The 18,377-nt window shown below is 39.2% G+C and overlaps 1 protein-coding gene across 1 annotated transcript; it reads right to left on the reverse strand.

Annotated features, from left to right (window-relative positions):
• Positions 1-761: 761 nt before the first annotated feature.
• Positions 762-17,158, reverse strand: crip2 (cysteine-rich protein 2). The gene is made up of 8 exons (XM_046856281.1): positions 17,005-17,158; positions 9,873-9,967; positions 5,590-5,647; positions 4,181-4,315; positions 3,891-3,959; positions 3,710-3,804; positions 2,068-2,125; positions 762-1,801 (listed from the first exon to the last, which is right to left on the reverse strand). The coding sequence occupies exons 1-8, from the start codon at positions 17,045-17,047 to the stop codon at positions 1,734-1,736; spliced, it is 621 nt and encodes a 206-aa protein (XP_046712237.1). The 5' UTR covers positions 17,048-17,158; the 3' UTR covers positions 762-1,733.
• Positions 17,159-18,377: the final 1,219 nt, after the last annotated feature.

An 18,377-nucleotide genomic window follows, 5' to 3' on the forward strand; every position in this document is an offset into this window, starting at 1 on the left:
TTAAAATAAAATCATACCAACGAAATATAGCCATATTTTTTACATGTTCAAGTGGTATATTAGCGTCTGCTTTCTGGGAGTGGTGTTTCGTCATCGATTGACGTGTCTGAGGGCTTATGAAAAGTTATCTGTAAAATGCACTGCCAGGTCTGCCTTTGGTTTCGAGCAGCTAGCTGGGTGTGGTAGAGTCAGCCTGAACAATGTTCTTCTGTTAACAGCATAGCAATGAGGAATTTATAGTTAAATAATATTAAATTAAATAGCAAAGTTGAAAAAATGCTTGGAGCATATTGGGTGTAACAAGAAAAAAAAATACTGAGGATTGCAGTAGAACACAGGAAGTTCAGTGACCTTGACGGTCAAGTACACGCTTAAAAAGATGGAACAAAACATTAAATCATCTTCAGTGATCGTTTTTGTTCTTGTCACATGGACACAGTGGATCCACAATGGACATGGTATTGATTACAGGAAATTGTGAAAACACACATATTCTTATGTAGTTTACCTGAATGTTTCTGGGAAGAAACCAGAGAAACTTGGATCAAACCCACAGAGACACTGGGAGCTGTGAGGCAGCAGTGCGACCTGTTGTGCCACTATGGCACGTGAAACAATTCAAGCAATTTCGAATTTTCATATTTGTAAGAAATGTATGTTAACATGGTAACGCTCGTCCTTTTGAGCCACCTTTAATTACAGACTCATAAAATTGCTTTATATTGTGAGATGTAAATTCAATTAGACAATTAGAGCAAAAAAAAATTTGTATACAAATTTATTAAGAACACAGAAACAGCAGGACTTGAATGGAAGCATTGTTCTTTTTCTTTTTTTAACCGACTAAAAATAAATCCTACAATCGGTAACAGTCCTTAAGTACTAAAGCACATTCCAAAAGAATGCATTGTCATTAAAGTTCAATTTAAAGCTTCCTTTTAGTTCATTCTTACGGGTAATGTGTTTTCATGCAAGTCATTTGTGAACATTCTGCACACGTTAATGTAATACTTTAAACAAATGATTGATACATTTTAGCTGAACATAAGTGAAAATTGTAAGTTACTACAATGCCAGTCTTAGCTACTTGGTCATTAGAGACCCTTCACAAAGCCACGACACTCATCTAGCTCTTGGAGATTTGGTTTGGTTTCTATCGTAAAAACAGGTTTGACCCTTTATTTTCCCACATCTTTGTTGAATTAGAAACGCTGCAACCTGGGTTGGTGAACATTTGTGGATTTATGGTAGACTTATTTACTTAAATATTGCCGCGCTGCACCTGAGCAAAGAGGCTGGAGAAGCGAGACCAATCTGCCTGTCAGTAAGCTATTAAAAACCCAAATCCTTTATATCTAATACTTTTTTTCCTTTTACACATTTCATTACATTCATCTGTAAAAACCACCATACAGACCATAGTGCTTTAAGAGTGACATTGACACTAGTAACATACGTAAAGGTCTATTTATAAAATGTTTAAATAGATTACCATACACCAGAACAGGATGCTCTGACTAACAGTATATCTGTGTAACAAGCAGAAAGTGGGACAAAGGTCAGTAAGTGTTATGTGGCCTGAGGTTTCCATAGATGTCCATGTTGGCACTGCTCTCAGTCTGTGTGCCTGGAGGCTGGGGAATGTGATGGAGAATGTGTGTGTGGGCCTGGAAGTGTTTTTGTAGTGGTGATGTGTGTGACTGTAGTGCAGAGGGAGTTTTAAGGATGCAAGCTCATGGCTGGGCCTCTGTGTTAACCTCCTTGTCATAAATGTAGCTCCCAACACCACCTGTGTTCACTCCTGAAAGCACCACAATGAAACAATGCGGTCAAATAACAATGGTTTTATACACAAACAGTGGAATAACTGATTATACACAATGTAAAGCGAAGAGCAGTCAATAAACTGGACTAAACTAGTTTAATAGTTATTTTCCTCTAGTGTACATGCTTCCTCTCAAAGTTAATCACCAGACAAAGATGTATTTTTAGAATCTATTAAAACGTCACACCCTGAACAAAATAATGATTTAACAGCTCCACCTAGGGGGTAAAAATAGATTGTACCTTTTGGCCCGAACAGGACAGCATAGCATGGTTTATGGCAGTAGGGCTGGCCATCGTGCTGACAAAATAATAATAAAAAAAAAAGAACACATGATTTGGACACATTTTTCTACTAAATATTTTACAGTTTGAAATTACCATCTGGCAAACTAGTCAAAAGTTCTCACAATATCACGGTCGTCGTTTTCTTTTAGCTGCTCACATTAGAGGTCGCCACAGCGGATCATTCGTCTCCATAACCCCCTGTTCTCTACATCTGCCTCTTTCAAACCAACTTACCTGCATGTCCTCCCTCACCACATCCATAAACCTCCTCCTTGTCCTTTCTTTTTTCCTCCTTCCTGGTGGCTCCATTCTCAGCATTCTCCTACCGATATACCCCATGTCCCTCCTCTGCACATGTCCAAACCATCTCAAATTGGGCCTCTCTCACTTTGTCCCGAAAATATCCTAAAAGCGCAGTCCCTCTAATAAACTACTTTCTAATCCTGTCCATCGTCGTCACGCCCAACGAAAATCTCAACATCTTCAGCTCTGCTACCTCCAGCTCCATCTCCTGTCTTTTACTCAATGCCACTGTCTCTAAACCATACAACATCGCAGGTCTCACCACTGTCCTATAAACTTTCCCTTTCACTCTCGCAGATACCCTACTATCACAAATCACTCCTGTCACTCTTCTCCACCCACTCCACCATGTCTGCACTCTTTTCTTTACTTCTCTCACACACTCTCCATTACTTTGCACTGTTGACCCCAGGTACCTAAACTCCTCCACATTCACCATCTCTTCTCCCTGCAACCGCACCACTCCACTGCCCTCCCTCTCATTCTCTTACTCCTACTGACTTTCATTTCCCTTCTCTCCAGCACATACCTACCGCTCTCCAGGCTCTTCTCAACCTGTACCCTACTTTCACCTCAAATCACAATATCATCCGCAAACATCATAGTCCATGGAGACTCCTGTCTGACCTTGTCCATCACCACTGCAAACAGGAAAGGGCTCAGAGCTGATCCTTGATGCAATCAAACCACCGTCGTTCCTACTGCACACTTCACTGCTGTCACATGGTCCTAATTCATGTCCTGCACCACCCTCATTTTAATGACTCAAATGGTATTGATACAGTTGACACTTATTCAATAGTATATTACTTTAAACATTTTTAGCATCGGCTTGTCCATATACACCATTATACTGCTGTGTGTAGTGTGGCTGCAAGGAAGGGTGGCATGCTGAAAAAAAAAATCTAATCTAAATCACTGTGGTAGTGTGCAGTGATGTTTAGCCAAAAAAGATGGTGCTTTGTTTCATTTCATTTTCATCAGCAATGCTATTTCTATTGCTATTGCGCACAGAAAAGGGGGGTTTCAGTGAATCAGGGTGGGAATTCACAGCCATTAAAATAATGTGTAAAAGTTAATAATTAATAGTTAATTGCATTTCAAAAAAGTCCCTGCTGGGGTAACTGTCCCTTCATTTACTCTGAAACTATAAAAATCTTATTTCCAGACATTCAAATAAAACCTTCAGGTTTATTACACTTGTTTTTACAAACTAAAACTCATATGGGAACCTTTCAGATCATCCTGCTGCTAAAAGTGTTTCAGCCTGCTCAGCCTTTTCTAGTTTTCTCACCTCTGCATGACCCCCTGCAGCCAGGGTCTTGCTGCACCTCTCACAGCGCAGACAGGGCCGATGCCAGTCTTTCCCCAGAGACGTCACCTTCTCGGCTGCCATAACAAAATCAAGCTGTAATAAAAATCTTGTTGCATAATGATAGATATGTAAACAATTAACTTAAGACTCAGAAACCTACCGAAGTAGACCCTCTTATTACACCTGGGGCACATATTTGCCTCCCCAGAAAAGGTGGTGATGCTTCCAGCTGAAATAAGAAAACAGAAAAATTCAGGGACACTTGTGTATCTTGTGCCATTATGTTGAATTGAGTGGATACTATGTAATAGCAAATAGAAGAGAGTTAAGGAAAATGATTGATGTTGGCCTCTGGCCTGCAGCTGTGGGAAAAGCTGGGCTCACTGGCCTCAAACATTCCCCAGAGTGACTGAGTCTATGTGAATACACTCAAAGCAATTATTTTTATACCTTTAGAAGGAGGCCTGCTGGGTGCTGGGACCCGCTTTTCTTCAGGTTTAGGTGCAGAGTCTACAGTGGTCAGGGCTGGGTCTTGGTTACTGGGTGCCTCGTACACATAAGAACCTGCACCCCCAATGTTGACACCTGCATAAAAAGCAACAATGAAAACCACCAAAGAACACCACAAGTATTAAAAAAAAAGTTCTGTTTAGTTAAAAAAAAATTGCATCATTAATAACACTAAACACTAAACATTTAATTCCAAAGTGTTATTATTAGTCACATTTTTAAAACAGGCCCAACAGTTATTATTTTAAAAACATAACGTGCATTGTCCAGCAGAGGGCCTTTATTCATACAAAACTGTAAAGCCATTAATCTTTTGTGATCAGCTGTGTGAGCAGGTGGAATCGAATTCTTCCATTTCACTTCCTTTTATTTCAACCCTGGTACACGTTGGCAGACATCCACACGTTTCATCTATTCATTAGTCAGAATTAATCAGCACCCCTTATACGTAATCTGCTGCTTACAATTTGAACAATGCTTTCATCTACTTTAAAGTGGAACAATATTAAGCTACAATACAATTCCATCCATTTGCAGACATTTATAAACAAATGTAAAATACTGTATGAAAGGATTATAGCTACAGCAGTTGAAAAAGTGAAATGAAGCACTTTAAGTGGTCATATTAAATGCATCACTTCTGTATTGGCATGTATCAGTGGGATAATGTTATTGGTTCAGCACCGAGTGAAAAACAAAAAAAAAGGAAAAAGAAAATCAGATACTCTCAAATGCCATATGATATTGGGTAAAGTGGGCGTATTCAACTAGTCTAAAATGTCACACTTATGAACAGATGGAAGAAAAAGGCAGCAATCTTAAAAGAAAAAGAAATCACTGTTACAATTAATGACGGTAAACAGCAAAAAATGCTGTCAGAAAATATGAATAGGCATCTGCCTACAGCGTAAGCAACCTGATGGATCATCTAATAGCATTTAAACCGAATGATTAATAGGCGTATAAAAGGGATGCTGATCTAATCTGAATGCAACCAATACAAATAACCTAAATAAAATATCCCATGATGCCTCTCATTACTTAAAAGTATTAGTATACACAGTCAGCAAGTGCGGATTATCTTACAATTCGCAGCAGTTCAGCAACGTTATGAATAACATTTTAACTGTATGTTTTCACACAAAAAAACCATTGTATTAAAGTGACTGTCAAGTAGTAGTGAATTCACTAAAGGTAACGTAGGGGCTGTGGGGGTGCAGAGGGTCTTATAACGTAACCCCCGCGAGTTCCAGGGGACCACTGTAAATCTTACTAAAATGGTACTGATGCACTGTTTTTTTTTCCTGATGCCACTACTAGTTTCTGTACATGGTCATTAGCTTTCTTACCTTTGGGCCCAAAGAGGGCAGCATAGCAGGGCTTATGACAAAAGGGTTTCCCATCATGCTGCAAAAAAGGAGAAGAGGGAGAAGAATGTGAGCAAGGCATGAATTAAAACTTGGCAGCTGTTTACACCCTGCAATGTTCCATCAATATTGCCATCTGTTATAAGTATGATGGCGTCTGAAGTCTTAAATCCACTTGTGTGCACTTGAGTGCATGTTCTGGTTTGCTGTGGCTTTAATTGGTTAGACGTTGAGTTTCCATTTTAGGTTTTTTTGTGTGCTTCTAGAACTGTTCCATCGGAGTTAAAGAAAGATTTTGTTTCCTCGAATACGAATAACCATCACTTCTGTGGGATGAGCCTGGGATGTGGTTATCATGGGAACAACTACTGGCCAGCTGTGTTAATGATTTCAGAAGGAAATCATGGACAAGGCCAGTGATCCTGACAGCAGATGTCTGCTGGAAAAAATGGCAAAAATGCCTAAATCTTACCATACCAGACACTTCTACCCAACATGGTCAGGTCTGAGAAAGGGCAGATTCTTACTCATCAGGACTATGAAACAGTAATATATGTCTATTTCCTTTCCAAGCTATATTGGTGCCATCACTGGAACTCTGGTGTGATGACTTTCTCAGCCCTCCACTTAAGGGCAGGGATTAATTTCATTCCATTTCGATCCAGTTTGCTTTCGCTACAGATATCAGTGTGATGAATTCGGAGGTTCGATGCCCACTCAATTCCCACAACCTAATACGAAAATCTATCATTGTTTTTTCCATCAGAAATACAACCCCATGATTCTCAAGAGTACAGCCTCACGAATCTCCGCAAGTGCTATAAGAAGAAAATGTCTTTAAATGTGGAAATCTAAGCACAGCAATACCGTATCTGAACAATTGACTAAAAACCACACAGAATATATCCAGATTTTTAATAGGTTTATAAAACTTGGAACCCTTTTTTTTTTTTCCTAAATATAACAATCTCTAAAATACACTGAGGATAGTATAGTGGTATCAGTTTTAAAGAGATAATTGTTAAAACTCATTTCCACAACGAGACAAACTATAAAAGGCACATTTAATACACATTTAATACGTTTAATACAAGGGTTGATATATTTGTAGCCGGGTTATTTTTTGATAGGTGGGATGTAGACTACTGATGCAGTCACCATTTTTTCCCTCAGTGGCAGGAGGTCAGGGCCAGCAAAGTCTTCTCTGCTGGCCTAAACACTATCAAAAGCACTGACCTACATTTACAACCTAAATTCTAATACTTGTTCCATGAAATTGTATTAAATTATTTCCAACAGTTTATTGTCTTCATTTCATAGAGTTTCTCTTGGCTGTAATGCTTCCAGTACGTGTATGTGGATGTTAGATTTTTTTTTGTCCAATCAGATTTTAGCCTCCATGTGCTGCCATGTCAATCTAAAATGCCCAGTGCCTGCAAAGTCTATACTGCTGGCCATTTTACCATAGAGAATATTACCAACGGGTCTGTTTCTTTAACCAATCAGATTTCCTATTCGCCTCACATGGCCAGCTAGCCAGCCCAGAATAGCGTCAGCATTTTTCCATCCTTTGATTGGTTGGTCAGAGGGAAACTGTTACAGCCAAGTTCGACTGGCAGAACACGTCTGTAGCTCTGCACACGTTAATACATCAGAGTTAGACTTTTTTTTTTATGCCTATGGAGGAAGAGAAATTGATTTGGTTGCGGAAATACTTAATCTGTTTTCAAGAAAAGCTAGACATTGTGAGGAGAGCTCGCCCAACCCTGGAAATAGCTAGCATGTCTCAGCACGGGAGAGGGTTTGTTCTCCACTTCCAGACCAGTGAATACGAGCAGTACCACTGGCTTACAGACTCTGAGGAGCAGTGCAAATTATGAGTATGTAGGTTGTATTTTATTTACATTGTAAATGTTTTGTCATATTATTAGGCAAATATTGATTCTGAACTGCTCCAGATGATGTAGGTGCACAGTTGTGGTTGTAGTGTAGAGGTTTGAAGCTTGCTTTAGTAAAATGGTATTCACCCTCCATATGTGAAATGCCTCTCTCTCTGTAATAGCACGCGTTACATTGCGTTTTTGTATAGTATTGATGGTTTCTATGACTGCGACGTGATAGTGGTGGTATTAAGTCAGGTAAATCCCCACTGAAGGCCCAGGTACCACATGCACATCCCGCCACCAATTTTGCTTGAAAGGTTTGCTTGATTAACTGGATAACTCTGACTTATGCCAATCAGACCAGACTAAATTATGTTAGCCACTTTTCCAAGCAATCAAATCATGGAGACCTGGATACACAAAATTGGAGAACACACTTAAAGACCAGCATTCAGCTAGGGATGGTAAAGGCTCTGGTTCTACATTAAACGAAAAAACACCAGATGCTTACAGCTTTAATCCAGCTGCTGAAAGCATAAATATTAAAGGAGAGCACATGTGGGACTCACAATATAGACTACATCAATGCCTTCATAAATTAAAACAGGAACAAGCTAAGACCAGGCTCCTATAAAAGGTTACATAGTCCTGCTCCCACCTTGTACCTCAAAATGTTTGTTACGATGATCGCAAAAGAAGGCGGAAGCAAACTGTAGATGGCAGAAACACAAGAACAGGAAAACCAAAAACTGTTGTACTTTTGGCAAACTACAAAAACGAAAGAATGGAAAGGCCACAGTAAAATAAACAGATACAAAATAAATAAATATATTCTAGTTAAGTTTGTTTACTTTATACACTGTCATCACACACACGTGTCACGTTCCCAGGGCCCTAAAACCCTCTTCCTGCAAATATACCTGCCTTTTCCCATCCCCAAAGACACTAACACACACACACACACACACACACACACACACACATATATAATATATATATATATATATATATATATATATATATATATATATATATATATATATATATATATATATATATATATATATATATAACAAATATGATACAAACCCTTGCTGTGTGGCAGTTCATACAGTAAATAAATGTTCATGTTATCTTATGCCTTCAGTCGTCATTTAATAAAATATAATTTTTTTTTTTACTGTAGATATGGTACTCCTGCAGTTTGGTGTAAAACAAAAACTGAATGCTGTACCAGTTACTGTTTATAAAGCTAATGTTTTTAAGTATTAATTACTGCGGTCTATATGATGTCTAATAAAAGGTGTGTGCACAATAGAAAAATCAAATACTCAGTAACCTAAATAGGTGCAGGAATCTGAACTGTAAATTGACCATTCAAGTGTCACAAAGACATTAAGGGGGGAAAAAAGAAGGGGGGATCAATCATAATCCAATCCAAAGCCACTCTAGCACATAAACAAAAATTATTCAGTAACATCAGACTGACATTAATAGACACTCCTGAAAATGTTCAGATCAATGTTCTGATTTATTCAGATCAGTGAGTTTGTCAGAATGACTGGGAGTTATGTGATATATCAAAATTAAGCAGAAGGAGCATCCTTAGCTATGACTTCTTTATAAGGATATATGCACACATTTTCAGATAACAAAAAAATAACAAAATGGTGAATAAATATGGCCACAGTAAAATATACACTCAGTAAACACTTTATAAGGAACATTATATTAACACTGGTTAAGGCCTCCATTGCTTTCATAACGGCCTCAATATGTCATAGCATGTATTCCTTTTAGATTTTGATCCATATGGACAAGATGACTAGAAAGGCCACTAAAAAAGACGGATCTCATGGTCATGAAAGGATACGCAGGGTCAGAAACAGTACTCAAATAGGTGGTGACATTCAAGAGATCAATAATTTGTATTAACAACCCAATGTGCACCAAGTAAGAATTCCCCACATCATTTTACCACCTCCACCAGCCCGGGGTGCTGACAAGATCGATTCACGCCATCAATGCCAAATTCTGACCCGAACATTTATCAGTCTTCAACTGTCCAGTTTTGACGTCAGTGCCCACTGCAGCCTCTGCTTCCTTTTCTTGGGCAAAAGAAATGAAACCCAGTGTGGTCTCCTACTGATGTATTCCATCCACCTTAAGATTTACCGTGTTCTACATTCTGAGATGCATGCATTGTCTCGTACGGCAAAGTCCCCTTATTTGGTATGGTTTTTCTCTCTAAATATAAATAGGAGTGGTATATGCTGGAGTGACTGAAAAAACAAGATATTCTTCCTGCTAGATTAAGAAATATTTAATCATTGGTAACTTCATGTGTGCTCCTTTTACACAGAACACAGTAGACACACTCACCTCCGCATGGCCTCCTGCTGTCAGGGTTTTGCTACAGCGTTCACACTTCAGGCAGAACTTGTGCCAGTCCTTCCCCAGAGATGTTACCTTTTCAGCTAAAAGAGTGAGAATGAGGCAAAAACGAAAGGTAAGAGATTAGAAAGAGACCAAATTACTTGTTAATAAAGCTTACTAGACCCATCAACAAGCCAAAGTAGATTCTCTACCCATTTTCTTAATCACAGAAAAGAACCGCTGGCTACATTCCAGAATTATATCATTTACATTCTGCTCTACTGGGAACATAATTCTTCTAACTGTCGTTTCCTGGATTTTCTCAAAAGCCATTTTGGCACCAATATAAAGGAAGTACTGTACTTAAAATAAGTACATGGCTGTAAGCACCTTTGGTGATTTTTTACAACTTCTGTCAAAATGACCTTCACCAGGTCCTCCCATCAAACCATGATGTAGCATTATAAGCCAGAACATGCTTATGTATGTGTGCTATTATGGCACACCTGAACCTGCTGACCCGATTTCAGCTCAGGAAGCTTAGCATAATGCTTGAAGTTTCACCAACAATGTCTCTCTTGTAATTGACATCCAAGCAAGCAGCAATCACAGCTGAGTAAAATCATATGTTTTGCATGTACAGTGGAACCTCGGAGCTTGCAGCCTCAGTGCTCGCGACCTCGCGGCCTTAGCGCTCGCGACCTCGCATGTTCGCGACTTTCATTCAGATCGGCTCGTGAGCAACCGCGAGCTGCTCAAAACGCTAGTTTTAACATTTCTAATCAAGGTTTATCTCATTAAAACACACTTCAGCATACTATATAAAGTGAGTACCCATTACTGTATTTTCTGTACTGTATTGTATTGTATTTTTTGTACTTCTCATACTTTACTGTACCTGTACTTTATTTTATTAAGCATTGTAATTGCTGTTAATTTACATAAAGTATTGTTAAAATAGTCTAATAATTAAGTGTTATGGAGTGAAATAGTGTTATTTACTCATTTAAATCGATTTCATATAGTGTTCTTTGAGTTTTTACTGGGTTGGAAGGGGCGTATCAAAAGGTCGCGAAAATTCGGAACTCGCGACCGGTCTTGGTCCCTAACCCTCGCGAGCTCCGAGGTTCCACTGTATACCTATAACAAATGACCCCAGAAGATTATAATTCCGTGGTTTCCTTGACTTTGGAAGGTTTCCTGAATAAATGCTTGCTTTTCTTTTTGCAGCAGTCTTCACTTAGCAGCCAATTGTTGAGGTCACAACAGTGGAACTGGCACTTTTGGTTGAAAAATCTTATTGTGGTCAAATTATATTTGCTATAAGTCAAGGAGATCTATTTTTCTAGAGCATCTGTAGTATTTTAATACGACAGATACACTACTGTGATTAATATACGGTATGTACTTTGCTTGCTTGGTCATTTAACAAAGAACAATTAAAAGAAACGTATTCTATATATTGGCAAACACTTGTGTATATAATGTCCATGAAGTTCTTATATTCAGTAAATGTTTTAACCTGGTGGTAAACCCAGACGAGATGCCTATACATCACAAACTTCTGGTATTATTAAATAGAACCATGAGGAAGCCAAGCGAGACATGTGCTGTACCACACATCACTAAATTGTAAACTCCATGGATGGCCAATTTCTACAACTGGAGTTATAAAGCAATCCACTGAGGTAAAAAGTTATCCAAAAAGCAAAAAATCATGAATATTGTACATTTACTCTCTTTTTTTGTTGGAGCTAAAGATGTTGAGGTTTTCATTGAGAGTGAGGAGAATGGACAGAATTAGAAATGAGTTAACTAGAGGGACAGCGCATGTAGGACGTTTTGAAGACAAGGTGAGGGAGGCAAGATTGAGCTGGTTTGGACATGTGCAGAGATGGGACATGGGGTATATCGGTAGGGGAATGCTGAGGATGGAGCCACCAGGAGGAAGGAACACAGGAAGACCAAGGAGGAGGTTTATGGATGTGGTGAGGGAGGACATGCAGGTAGTTGGTGTGAAAGAGGCAGATGTAGAGGACAGGGGGTATGGAAACGAATGATCCGCTGTGGCGACCCCTAATGAGAGCAGCCGAAGAAGAAGAAGACTTTCTTTGTTTGAGATATTCAAAATTTTAAAACTTTCTGTTCATCTAAATTTTATATGAAATTTCACTGTGGTTCAAGATTTGTGGATTACACTGTATGCTCTTAAGGGAGTAGTGCACCATTTAACAAAAAAAAAAATATTAACAAGGATATTGCCTTGTTGTTGCAGCTGCAGCTTTATTTTTGCATCATGTACATCAACACTTTTCCTGCTGATACCCTTAAATGCAAAACCGCTGCAGCTGGACAGCCAAATTGTCAACTTCTCATTCTCGTTCTTTTGTGTCCAAATCTCCTAATTTCCTCCAGACAGTTTCTGTCCTGTCCGAAGGGCCCCTGGTGAGGTAACCCCACTCCTAAGAATACTCCTAATTATAAATCTCTTTCTGTACACAATGCAGAATGGAGTCATGCTGGGGCAGCTTTCATCCACCAGAGGAAACACCTCATCTTATCAGACCGGGGCATAACTGACCAAAGAGGGCAAGCCATTTCCTCCAGGTCTCTCCTCCACCATAGGTTTTCCGCTAGGAGAGAGAGTATTGTTTTAGGTCTGTCAGTTCCACTACCTGAGACTCTTCCCCCCCTGGGAGCAGCTCAGGCCAACAGGGATCATTTTCACTCTGAAACAAAATGCATCACAACACAAAAAAGTGCTGGACTCCAGCAAGGGCATATAAAAGGACCTGGTAATAATGCAGCTACTATATTACAGATACTCTATGAGTACAAAGCTACACCTGCTCTCCAGTAATTCAGCAGCAGAACATCAGCTCCCTACAACATAAATTATTGCTAATAAAATGAGAGGCTATTTCTGGTCACAGAGACACCGCGACTCTCCAACTGTGACCAAAGACGGTGATAGAGCTAAAAAGACGTGGAAGGAAAACGCACCCATGCCGGTTTTTTTTCACAGGTAAAAAAGTATTGCTGGTATTGTGAGACAAGAGGTTTTCCAGAGTGTCTGTATTATGCAATAATTATGGTCCCATTTAGCTAGATAGAAGCTGCCTCAGTCTTGTGTGTAGCCAATTAATTCCGGCAATGCTGGCTGCACAAATATATCATCTTCATACCAGATAACCTTGTGCACCTCACTGGAGACACTGTAGTAGTTAGAAGTGCATTACGGAGTCATGTTTCCAGGAATGAGGGGCACCAAAGCACATGACACCAATGTATGACTTTATCTAGTGAAGCATATAGAGCACAATATGCATACCTGATTGCAGATAATAATAACACAAAGATGTAATAGACAAGCATGATTTGCTGCATGTTACACATATTAAATTACTGCTCGTGGAAATTAAACCCGTGTAAAGATTTCTTCATTTGCATAAATATATAGACGTATTGTACATCACATACGTTTTTATCTCTTTTAAATACTTTTTTTTTTACTGCACACAGTTTCTCCATTACCCTAGCTCAGATCATTCGACTCAAAAGCATTTTCACAGAATTAGCAACTACTTATGTGATTGTGTGTGGCCTGTGATAATCCAGGCAGGGGAATTATTTAAGAGGCGTATTTAACTGGGTAATGGGGAGAGGAGGAATCACAGGGCGCTAGTAATTTACGGAGGCTCTTTGCGGGGCTTGCTGAAAGGAGGTTGCTTTTCTGGAAGGCTAATTGCTTTTCCATAATTATCAATAGCAAGGAGGAAACCCAACGACCTAAGATAGAGAGATAAAAACACGAGGGAGGCTGGGAAAAATACAATCAGCGGTTTTCTGACCCTGCATTTACCAAATGGATCATGCACAATCCCACGCAAAGAAAAGCAGACCCTCCAATGATATTTGCAAACTCGTAAACAGACGAGTTTCATTTCTGACCTCTGTTCTGAACGTGTGCCAGCTGAGCCCATCCAGCGTTCCATTTGCAAAGCACTGATTACTACATGGACGAGGTGAACAGATCGTCATGATACGGGACTAAAGCTCCCCTGCACAAACAGAGAAGTTCTGACAGTACAGTTAGAGCACAAATAACCTCTACTGCCATTCAAGTGCTTTCTTTCCAATCTGTCATTATTAACAGAACATTTTTACTCTGAAATCGCATTATCCGCTGTAACAGCTGTGACTCTTCTGATCTATGAGCACGCTCCTGTCTAAGCTCCATGGCCTTGGCCTAATTTAGTGGAGATATGCTACTAATATCTCCAAACAAATACATTCGTCAGTTAAGTGTGAGAGTTCCATCTTAAGTTGGTTTCTGAACTCCACGGTTACAGAGCAGTAGCACTGGGTGTGGCAGGAAACCTCTGGTGTGCAGATGTGTCTGGAGTTTTCTAAGGCTGATGCAAGGGCTCTTCAAACCTGGCTACACAAGGCCACTGTGGTGCCAGCCAAGGTGGGGTTTCCTTAGTGAGGGAAAGTCACAGTAGTAGGCCCTTGTGCAAGCATTACTTATGTAGGGCTCTATGATTATCACAATACGGAATCAGCAAACTGAGGAAAAAAACAAAAACAGACTTCAGATAACATTCCATAATGATGGAGCACCATATTTAAAAACACACACACACACACACACACACACACACACACACACACACACCCACACACCAAAAAAAAGAAAAACAAACAAAAATCATGATAGCTGGCAAATAAACTGCAGAGTTGTTTTATCCAACATTAACAACTAATTATCATAGAATATTTACTTACATAACATTATATACATTCCCATTAAATAATATAATTACTACAATCTGCAATCTTACATGCAAAATCAACAGGATTCATTCTGTATTTTACAACATACAAAACCAGTACAAAATCATGTCTGAAACTTAAAATAAAATACAATCAAACTGATTTATGAAACACTAATGTATAAATTGTAGTTTGTTGCTGAATGAAGAAGCAGGTGCAAAAATTGAGGCGTTGAATAGTTAAAAAGCCTCCCTCCCTCCTTCCTTCCCTCTTTTCTACCTTCCTTTTGTGGACACATCAAATCTGGTAAAGTAAGCTTGAAAGAAATATTTAAATAAGCTCAAAAATAATACAACTTATTAAAAGAGGTCTTGAAAATATAATTGCCCCCTCTATAAAGGAAGCGCTGAGGATTAACAATTAATGGGAAATGGGGATATTTTGGGCGTTTCATTTAAAAAGCAGCAATTTCTCTCGAACACCAGCTGTAGAACAGTTACAGTACCTTTTAGCAAAGAAGGAGAAATAAACAGTGTAATAAAACAGACGCTTTGAACATTTAAAATGCCTCTGTAAACCAGTGGTTCTTCACTTGGATTTCAAACAGGATATATGATGTATAGTATGTAAGTTCGTTTGAAAATGCCGTTTGGGACAGCAGGATTTTTTTTTTACGTGAAGAGGATGAATGGTAAAAACCTGCCACCCGTTTTACAACACCACAGTTCATTTGAATTCCTAGCACACCAAATGTTAGTAAACGGAAAGTCTTAATAGCTCTTAGAACACTTCCTTTCTTGTTTGCTTGGTTGCCAAGCTGTAAAAACATGCAATAACTCGAAAGTACCGACTTTCTAAACAATGTTAAAATCCACATTCACAAGTCGGACTGCAACGTTAGATAATAGCATAATAGAATACTTTAGATGTCCAGCCGAGTTTTAACTAAATATAGATATTTTCTCCAGCAAACTGCAGCAGTTAGAGAAGGTTGAGATATATATATATATTCAAGCGGTGACAACCCTTCAGAAATTCATTTTTCAGACAGAGTTGCACCAAGGCAGGGAGGAGTGGGACACACCCAAGAGATCATAGATGCCATGAGTTCAGCTAGACGCTTGTAATAACACACTGTTGAATTGATCTGGTCCAGTACCACTATGCCATAGACAACAGTGTTGGGTCTAAGGTTTTGGAAAATCTAGTGTTGCTACAGAGAGATCCATGTAGAGTAATAAATGATGCCATTATACACATCACTGTAGCTGCTGCTGCAAAAAGGAAAAATTCAGACACTGATCACCCAATGTAAGACCCCTGTGACTTTCCAGTCGACTTAATTATCTAAACACCAGGACCAAAAGGTCTCTGAAGGGACCGTGGATGAAAAGAGGAACGGCTATAGTGCTGCGCTTGCTATTATATAACCCTGACTCCATGCACCCAATTGATTTTATTTGCATGGCAGCTGGAACGATGGGACGAGTTACAGTTTCACATCGGACTCCAATGCCTAATGGAGAAGGAGAGAAATGTTCGCCACACCAACACCAGGATCACTTTATAAATAAGATCAATTGCAAAGAGTCATACGGAAGGGATGCGTGCTTTATAAGGTCAGACTTCAGAGAATGTAATCAACAATTACAATAGATTACAGTGGCAATCAATCATTAATTTTGCTTGCAAAAGGGTAAAAAAAAAAAAACCTAAAGCAAATATAGACCTGCTATTTCTACAAATGGTCAAAACCAGCTATCCAATGAGGACTTATTATTATAAATTATGAAATTCTATGAAAATCATCTGTTATTATAGGCCTCCGGTAAAACAGGAACAACACAAAACCAATTGACTCTGAGGGTGTGTTCATGTAACCGCTGCGCAGCATCGTTATTTAATCCAATGAATAAAATAGAATATTATTAACAATAAAACATTGCAAATTAGTCGTGCAAGCATTTCTCTCGTAAAAACAAAACAGACAAGCAAACAAACAAAAAACTGTACTTCATAAAATAAACAGAGGCTCAGATCATAGGTTCATAAGTGTACATTTGGACACGCTTCTGTACTGTATGTCAGTGTGTCAAGTGAACGCACCTCATCAGCTAATGGCAGAAAGTATTTTCCTAAAGTGCAGAGGTGATTTAGGAACTGCAATGTCTAGGGAGCGATATTGAACCATGCATAAATTACGCAATTTGTATTACAGCTGTAATTGAGCTTCATTTTCGGTGCACTAAAAAATCACAGATGAAGCCACCTTACATTTGGACTGAGTTCAATACAGATTCTGTAAACGTGTAACTCAAAATCTCATTTAATTCGGAAAATAAATTGAATTGAATGAACTTACCGAAATAGACAGTCTTTTCGCATTTTGGACACTTTGACGCCATGCTCGCTTTGTATTTTGAATCAGATGTTGCCTTAGCTTCAATTTCCAGCTTGCTCAGTCCCACACCAGAAGCACTTCACTGGAGCATCCCGCTTTGTGAAAGGCTCTATATTTGCATAGCCCCGCCCATTATGCGTGGCCGATTGAACAGTCCTCCCACAATGCCGCCTGCATTCATTGGTTCGGAGAACTGTCAATCACAGTGGGGGTTGCCGGGCTGGGACACCATCACTGAGGGCCGACGATGGGGTCTGTGTCTCTCATTTTCCATCCCTGAGCTGGTGTGCAACAAAAGCCCCTTTCACTGCTCCTGAATAGAGAGTTTTCAGGACACGCCAGAACGTTAGCAATGTGAAATCTTTCTGAATGACACTGGCACGTCCTAGTCATGCCTCGAACACTTCCTTTCTTGTTTTCCAGGAGCCCCAGGGCTTTACATGTGGACATTTTTAGGACCCCTTGTGCTATTTCTTTTCCCTTAGTCAAAAATATACAACCGTTTTATTTGTGTGTGTGTACTATTTGCCATTTTTATTCATTAAAGAAACGTGTGTTTCTAGTGTGTGAAATTGGTAATGTTGCTATTCTCGCACATCCACGTGCTGTCTGATGACACTGAGCAGATCCCAGGATCATTTTTTAGATATCTGTTTCTCAGATATCTCAAACTATGAGACCGGTGTAATGTCACTATTTTAAAAACCTTCCTACTCAAACTATATACATTTCTGTAGATAATTTCTGTGAATTTCTGTCAGTGTTTACAGCTTGCAGTACCCGGGGTATTCGTGTGAGTATACTTGCTGTGATTGCAGCTTTGTGTGTCTTGGTAACCCAGACACTCGCTGCATAATCACTGAAGAGCAGAATTTCCCCCTAGGCACTTTTTTAATAGATAGAGCCCTGACAGTAGAACTTAGACCAACTGAATACTATGCTGCAATATATGTATTTATGCTGCTAGAAATATATATTTTTTTGTTTTTGTTTACGTGTATAACACGATTCCCTGATATTTTTATCTTTTTATTTGTGTTCTTATCCACAGACCTTAAAGCCAAACGTGTGCTAAAGGGCTCCCTGTCCTAAATGATTACACGCTACTTTTCCTGGGACAACAGCCCAGAGCAAGTGAACCTTTTCACTATTTAGGGATTTCTAGTGCTGTTTTCTTTGCAGGCTCCACCTAGGTCCACACTACACATCATCATCACTCAGCAAGAGAGCCACATTACGATTCATGTGGCATTTGAAACATCTGAATCCTTAATGTATACATGCATGCTTTCACAATACTCAAAATAGCAAGGGAATTTTAAGGGTGCGGTTGT

This window comes from Silurus meridionalis, chromosome 8, assembly GCF_014805685.1.
Source record: "Silurus meridionalis isolate SWU-2019-XX chromosome 8, ASM1480568v1, whole genome shotgun sequence".
Lineage (NCBI taxonomy): Eukaryota > Metazoa > Chordata > Actinopteri > Siluriformes > Siluridae > Silurus > Silurus meridionalis.